The sequence below is a fragment of the Dipteris shenzhenensis genome, chromosome 6 (assembly GCF_047967505.1).
Source record: "Dipteris shenzhenensis isolate YYH24624 ecotype China chromosome 6, Dip_SZ_1.0, whole genome shotgun sequence".
NCBI lineage: Eukaryota > Viridiplantae > Streptophyta > Polypodiopsida > Gleicheniales > Dipteridaceae > Dipteris > Dipteris shenzhenensis.
In genome coordinates, this window is record NC_141601.1 from 52,440,262 (window position 1) to 52,448,590 (window position 8,329).

The following is an 8,329-nucleotide window of genomic DNA, read 5'->3' on the forward strand; positions in this document are numbered from 1 at the left end:
TCTCCTTGCTTCTCATGTACGTGTCCCAATATTGCCCTTGTACTTGTTTCCAGCATATTCCATGTGATATGGCAACCGTGCAGCTCCTACCAACTGCACTTTAAAAACAGTGCCATAGGATCCTGAGCCGATTTTATAGGCCAAGATTGACACTATGTCTATGTTACTAGCCAGGTGTTGTGCCCTTTGAACCTCATGACCTCTCAATGGTTGAGAGGGTGTAGAGGTTGGTGTTGCTCTTCACCTGTAGCCAAGGACGTAGCTCACCCATAAGCTACTGTAGCCTTCTTTTCCCAACTCTTAACCACTATGACATGGCGATCTGACACAACGACCTTACTCTTGTGCTTGGCCCATACACTTATCCATTGTGTCAATTTGAAGACATCAAACTCGTGTGCAAGAGTAGGGTCTACATTGCATGCTTCATTGAAGCGGGTCTTTGCATTCCCAATAAAGCTATCAACCCAAAGCATGGCATCTGTCTCCCACTACACTCGGCTCGCAAGGTCATCGTAACCTTCAGACTGCAAACTGGTCTTAGCATCACCAAGAATCCTCCTCTTCATAGTGCTAACTCCCTGTAAACTAGATATAGTTGATTCCATCTCACTCTCCTCCATGTTGCACACCCTAATAAAAAAGGCACCTCGAATGCTCCTCATCACTCTAAGTGATTCTTTCAATGCATGCATGCATGAAATGCAAGATAATTTCATAAAAATTTTGATTTTAATGCATGCATGCGAGAAATGCAAGATAATTTCATTAAAATTTTGATTTCAATACATGGATGCAAGATAATTTCATAAAAATTTTGAAAAAACTCCCCCTCCCCTTTAAGTGGAGGGCTAAGGAAACCTAGGACGAGGTCATGGTCTCAACTAGCCCCCTATCCTATTCAGGACACGGAACTAGGAACCACTTCCTAGACTAGGCCCCTCGGCCAAGAGATGAAGAGAGGAGGATTTTTACCTCTTCTCAATCCACTGTTAGTGGACAATGACACTGGCGGTTGGCATATATTTTTGGGCGGTAGTACTACCGCCGACAGTTTAAGTATAAACATCGGTAGCAGTAGTACTACCGACAGTAAAAATTTTGATACCACTTGTTGTAATACTACTACCGACGGTTATACTTAAACTACTGACGGTAATAAAAGTACCGATAATATGGTCACTATTACCACCATTAATAATGTGTCAGTTTATTGGCTATACTATTAGCATTACGACCGGTACCTAGATACCGCGGTAGTATTACTGTTACTGCCGATATGTATCCGATTTCTAGGTCAAGGTCACCTGATAGCATAAAGCCATGATTGTAACCGTGAATGCGTGAAATATGTTATCACGACACGTAATCATAAGAAAATTCACGTGATTACGTGAATATAAAAATCCTTGCCTTCAGTTGCTCTCTGGCTCCTCCAATTGTTCATTCATTGCCCAAGGGCTTGATACTCATTTAAGAAAGAGATTCGTTGTGCCAATGACTTGAGACATTGCAACTCAACAAACTAGCTAAGATCCCTAATGAGTGCCTCGAATCTACCAAAGATTGAGACCATCAACGTCTAATGTCTAATCTTTTATAACTAGTGATTAGAAAGTAAAGGTGGTTCACCAAATAAAAGTGGGGCAATGAGTGTGAGTGGTGGACTGAAAAGGAAGATCCTTAGACATGATTAAATTAAGGAGCTAATCATGAGTAGGGTAGGATTTTTTTTCCAAAGTCTCTCTCTCTCTCTCTCTCTCTCTCTTGCCTACACGTCCGCCCCTCTCAAACTTCTTCATCAAGCCAGTCAGGTCTCTCTCTCTCCCTCCCCCTCTCCCTCTCCTTCTTAGGGTCTATCTGTGTTGCTCTATTGTAATGGGCTTCGGTTAGGTTGGTTAGGCTAGGTTAGGTGGAGTTGAGAGAGAGAGAGAGAGTGTGTGTGTGTTTCGTATTTGGGCGTGTGTTGAGTGTTGAGAGAGAGAGAGAGAGAGAGAGTGAGAGAGTGTTTAGTATTTGGGAGTGTGTTGAGTGTTAGGCTTTGTTGTATGGATGTTTTGTGGTGGCATCATGTGAATTAGGAGGGTTGCACTCCATTTAGCATATGATTTTTTGAAAAACCAAGGCCCATTTTATGTACATTATGTACACTAAATGTGAGTGGCTGAAGCTTTAAGGCCTTTAACTTTTGTAAAATTGTACATAATGTACAAAAGTGGGAGCGAATGATTTTTCCCTCCGTTCCTAGGAACTTCTGAAATTTTACAAAAGTTAAAGGCGTTAAATCTTGAGCAACTCTCATTTTAATACTTTTTGAAGCAAGAGATGATGATATACATGACGCCTACCCATGAATCAATCAAGCTTCGAAGACTCCAAGCATGACAGGAAATATATATAAGCCTGCCCTGTCCTCGAAGCTCTGAAAACTGCCACTATCTCCACGCATGACAGCATATATCGGAATTACAGATATTCACAAAACGAATTCTCTCTTTGGAAAAGGAGAACGATTACTAAGACCTTCCCCATGGGGCAGCCAATGAACGTATGAAACTTTCAATCACTAACAATGTCAAAAGTACTCCAAGAATCTTAAGGAGAAGCAAAAGATATTTTCCTACGAGACCATTATATTTTAAGCATATATACAGCTCGCGAAAACGTTACTATACTGGTGTGATTCCACCGTATGGTTCCCAGAGGAATATTGCAAAGTACATAGCCAGTCTAGAGCAATAAACATCGATGTGGCCGAAATTGCCCGCTTGATGGATCAAGCCATTAAATTGGTGGCAATGCTCAGGACTGCCTGAGGTTTCCTGAAAAAGTTCGTTAACGGTATCGTTAGCAGCCAAGGAATGTGTCACAACAGAAAGAAATAGCCTTTTCTTGGAAGAAAGTGCTTTTAAAAAGAAAAACATACTTGTCAGCTACCATTGTAGTGACCTTCCCTGTTCCTGGATCTGCAGCCGTGACTACCCTGCTGAACCTGCTTGGTCTAGCTTCAAATTTTCTGCGGGTTTGAGATTTTGGTGATCCCAGGGGAGAAGATCGTGCTGTCTTAATTGCAACTTTGCCCAGAGATGGCACTTCCTTGATTGAGGTGGTAGACATGAAATGCTCTTTGGCGTGTAGAGTTTGCGTGGGTTGGCCTCTCGTGGCAGCTGTGACAGATGAAGCTGCAGAAGGAAGCGGTTGGGGTGCCCTGTGAAAGCGACAGCGGAAGGAACCAGGATGACTTGTGGGGGAGCACAGACAGCTCTGGCGAGAAGCAGCTATCGAGTTCTTGTGAATCAAGCCCCCCTTTGAAACCACAATTTCGGAGTCTGTGCAGGGCTTGCCATTTCCATTCCTCTTGGGTGAGTTCCTGGGCCTCAGGACTGAGTGTACAACGTTCGAAACATTCATCCTCCCTGCGTCCAACGGAAATGCTTTAGTATGCATGCAATGGTGGACATTAAAGCGTCGGATCAAATGCATTTAGCCTGGGCTATTGTATAACAACAAAGCCGACTGTGTTTCAGAATCTCCGTGTGCAAAGAGCGTAGATTGCCAAAGTAGTAGCGACGAACAAATCAAGAGAGACTACGGTGGATAGGGCACAACCTGTGAAAACAGAAGCCAAACCGGAAACCAGAATCACCAAGGAAGCTTACTGTAGCAAAGGAAAATCGCAAGATCAAGAGTAAGCTTCTCACCGCGTAGGGCTTGACCAAGGAGCCACCAGACCTTAATCCGCGTCCTCTAAATTTTCCCCGCTGCAAAGACGTCCAGCGAACTTCTTCTCATGAAAACAGAAACGTCACAAGGCTGCATATAGGCAAGGACCAAGAGGAGAGGGTTACGGGAGATGTGTGTGTCGAGGTACAAGTATCAAAAGATAATATGGCAGAATGGGGAATCACGAGACACATCCAGACCAGATGCTGCAAATTCACAAGCGCTTCTCCGGAATGCTTGTCATGAAGACAAGGGCATCCCTAGGCCTGTAAACGTACCATCAAGACGACAGTGCCATGAAAGAAGTGGCAGATGGATACTTCAAAGGAATGGACAGAAGGGTTGACGTCCTGGAGGAAACGAGGGACGATTGAGGTTGACGTCCTGAAGGAAACGAGGGACAATACTCCGTGAAACAGAGAGGAAGGTGGAAGGGCCTCTTTCAGCAGTACTCCCGTCGTTTCCACTCCACAATACTCCGTCCACAGAAGGGCACGGTTGCCTCTTCGCCTTCTTTGGCTTAACTAGAACACATAAATATATCCGCTCTCTTCCGTCGCTGCAATTCAAGCCAATCAAAGGTCGACCGACTGTTCTACTGCTCAAAACAAAGCGCAAAATCTTATTTATATTCGACAGAGGTGCGCTGTGACCATGTGTGGATTATGGATATGTATGGGGAACGATTGTTTAAGGATAAGACGATACTTTAACGAGTCACGACTCACGAAGCTGGAGTTTTTAGCCTTTCGCTAAGGGTAAAGGGGACAAAAGGCTATGAGGGAGGGTCAATGAGGAGAGAATCTGCCAGACAGGAGCCAGAAAATCGTGCGGAAAGCCAGTGCAACGTCGACAGTGGCAACATGAGCGCGGGAACTCGGGAGAAGAGCGAGGTCGATATGATCAAGGAGCATTACGAAATTCGAATTGTGAGCTTTCAATCAACTTTCTCAGATCATGGAGATCCGGAAAGCAGGCATTGCCTCTCAACGTCGTTGCAACTTTGCCAAAGCTTCGACTGCTCCCATTTTCTGTCGATTTCCCGCAACGTTTTCCTTTGATTCCTGGGCCGGCTCCCTGCTTTCAAGGCCTGAGCGCTTCGCGATAAAAGAGTGTGCCTCGAAGGACATCCCGAGGAAAATGTTGCAAACTTGTAACCAAAACACCAACCAAAATGAAATGGCAGATTCTACCTTGAACCGGAAGAAGAGATCGATGTCTTCATTCTTGATACATATTCTCGTGCTGCATAGCATCGAACGAGTGATCAGCCACAAGTTGCCACCACGATCGTCTTTGATTTTCGAGCTCTCTTCCCTTCCAAGAACTATCTGTCTTTCCAAATTCCGGCTGCAAGGAGAAGCTTGCTTCCTAGTACCTACCTGCCATTGCATCCTTCGGAATAAGAATCCCTGATTCTCACGATGACAAGGCCAGAGAAAATGAGGCGTTTCTTGAATCGCGCTCCCGAGGCCCGATTCAAGTCGACGAATCGCAGGATCACAGAAAATCGTCAAACGGCGATCGCTGCAGTTGCATTTAAATTGTCGTCAATCGATTCTCCATTGCTGTGCACAAATGGCCGCGCTTTCTTCCTCGAAATCGCTTCGGAAGGATTGCGATGCAGGATTGCGAGAAGGTCGTTGATATCAAAATGCGTACGTGTTACAATTTACGGCAGTTGATGTTGCCGGGAGTTGTCAAATTGAAAGGGCGTTTAATGACCGTCGCGTCCCGTTGCAGCCGGTTGCACCAGTCGTCCATTCCTTAAGTCGTAACGCTTCCCGCGGGCCATTCCGAGCCCACCCTCCATCCCTTCTTGCCATTCTGCACACTGCAAATCTACATTTGACAATAGTCCGCCCATGGGCGTGCCCAAGGCTCACTGGCGGGAGGCTGATAGACAACCCATGGTGCGGATTCATTTCTTACCTAGGTGGCGACCATAGTGTGTAAGCCCCTCCTTAGAGACCTACGAGGTTTCCTCGTACCGCTTCCATGAGGATGCTTAGAAACTTGTGGTCCCCATCCTCATCTTTGCGTGAAAACCCAGGCTCAATGTGGAGTGGATGTCCGCGAAAAAGCACTCGTTCACATGGTGGCAACTGCCACATGGCCCTCTCCTCCCTATAATAGGAGGCCTGGGGCTACCTCGAGCACCCCCAAGAGCATCTTCGTGAAGTGAGTATAACAAGCCTACTAGCTATGTCGTGTTTGCTATGGGTATGATGCCACTCCATGCTAGAAGGTGGTCTAGGGGTGTATGGGGGCAACCTCTAAGCTGCAACCATCCATTGGCTCAGTTTACATAAAATGGACATACAGAACCTCATTTGGAGGCATTGCCTCCTAGAAACAAGGGGTGAAACCACATGTACATGTGATAAGCCCCCTACAGTTGTATCATGAGAGCAAGATCTCTCAATGTTGCAAGTCAATGACACCATAGTGAATAGTCTCCACTGTCAAGCTTGCACTCCTTAAAGCTCCGAAAATAGTTGTGCCATCAAATAATTTAGACATCTCTCCATCCATTGATATGGCTCAAACTCCTGCTTCATCCAATGACATGGCCGCTTTGGAATTCACGGGCTCCCTTAATTTGCTCATGTGGCACCCTCTTGGCAAGTCTCAACTTTCAAGATGGAGAATAGTTGAGGGGTCTCACTCGAAGCATGGACGTGCGAGTGTGCCTCACGAACCAAATCAAACCTTATGCCATAAGTTAGAGCAAGTAGATTTAGCCTGCCCCATAAGCCCATCCATAGCAAACAAGGGGGGTCTACATTCAGCCCCTTTCTTTCTCAATCAATCATCCAACCACGATCCCATTCCAACTCTTCAATGACACTAGTAGATTTCAAGCATATTGGAGTCCCCAGTCCTAGGCCATTCCTTCTTGGCCCTTGTTGGGTTTGTCGTGACCCCTCCGCTTGAGGAGTAGAGAACTCTAGCACTGTTCAGTTTTACAGAAGTTTTACAAAACCACACGTGCCTTTTCCTCCTCTTCAAAATAAGAGCACAATTTTTATTTATTTTTGTTGCTCCCACTCCCACTCTTGCTCTCGCTCTTGCTCTTGCATCCATCCTTTTATCTTCTTCCATGAATTTAACGAGAGCACAAACATAGTTGTTGTTGTTGTTGCTCCTTCAACTTCTTGCTCTTGCTCTTGCAGACATCGTTTTGTCCTCTTGGGATCACATTACTTCTTCTGCATTATTCTCATCATCATCATCATCATTTCTAAGACAGTCGATAAAGTGATGGTGAAAAGAAAGTGAAGCAAAAGAAGCGAGTGGTGAAAAGTGAGCGAGACCCTTTTACGTATTCCAATACAAACATAGAACAAGAAATCCAATACAGGTATCCAAGAGGTAAAATCCATTATGGAGGCAATGGCCATCCCTCCAAAAGGATTTTTTTTACATCGTTTTAAAAATGCACCATTCATAGACATGTGTAGGAGGAGTCTCCAAAGAAGGCATGCCTTAATTTTCCATGTTTCATTTTTGAAGTACCTGATACCACACATACATCTTACATGTTGTGACCACATTTGTCCATCTAGGACGCACCCTAATTTAAAGTGCCTCTAGTGACTATCTCATAGTCTTTTTCTCTATCCCTGATAAGGCACTTATCTCCGTAAAAAATGATAGCAAAGCCTCTTTTTCCAAAAGAGGAAATTGATAACAAATTCTTCTTACTCCCTTGCACTAAAAGGACATCTAGAAAACATAAAGGTCCTAATAGCTTAGGATACCAATTCGAGAAAGCTACAAATCAATGAACAATTCTTCTTGGAAGCGATTTTCATAAATACTAGTATCAAAGTATATCTCTTTGTAATTGTATACAAGCTTCAAATAGGATTTGAGTAAGCAATGTTTGCATAGCATAGGACCTTGAAAAATAATGTTTGCAAAGATAAATAAATTATATTTCTTTAGTTTGCATTGGTGATCAAAGCAAAAGTCAATGTCAAACAAGTACACGGATTGAGGACACAAACGTATCCATCAACATAAAGGTTGAACTTATAGAAGTTCAAGTTCCACTTGAAACTAAAAATTTATCTTGTTTGAAAATCAGGCTCATATAAATGAACCTCTTAGGACAAGGGATCAAAGACAAAGTTAGCATAACAATGGGACATAAGCTCTTTGTTAACTCGATGAGACCTCATCATCCACATAGATAGAACAGACCTATTTCCTCTCCTTTAGTCTTCTATCAGATGTATCTCTCTCCATCATTTCGCTCACCATTTCTTTAGCATAGCATGGAAGGTCACTACAAAGGCAACACAAACTACAAAACTGATGCATTGTCTGTAAGTGTGATTCCAGCATGTAATTCAAAACTTGATTCAACATGCCTATACTATCAATTAAGGAATATCATAAAAACCATAAACTTATGTTTTTCCCACACTTTTCATTTAGTCACATGTGCCATATTCAACAAAGCATAAAACACCAATAACCACAAGCCCTTAAAGATCCACTTGCATATCGTGCTATGAATCACATGAACAATCATTATAAATAAGTCAAGCTAGCATCTCACTATGAGTCATAACGGTTGCCGATGGGTGCAACCACA

At 43.8% G+C, this 8,329-nt stretch overlaps 1 protein-coding gene across 1 annotated transcript; it reads right to left on the reverse strand.

Annotated features, from left to right (window-relative positions):
- Positions 1-2,692: 2,692 nt before the first annotated feature.
- Positions 2,693-4,263, reverse strand: LOC147901324 (uncharacterized). The gene is made up of 4 exons (XM_087376369.1): positions 4,002-4,263; positions 3,702-3,813; positions 2,927-3,416; positions 2,693-2,822 (listed from the first exon to the last, which is right to left on the reverse strand). The coding sequence occupies exons 3-4, from the start codon at positions 3,409-3,411 to the stop codon at positions 2,777-2,779; spliced, it is 531 nt and encodes a 176-aa protein (XP_087232495.1). The 5' UTR covers positions 3,412-3,416; positions 3,702-3,813; positions 4,002-4,263; the 3' UTR covers positions 2,693-2,776.
- Positions 4,264-8,329: the final 4,066 nt, after the last annotated feature.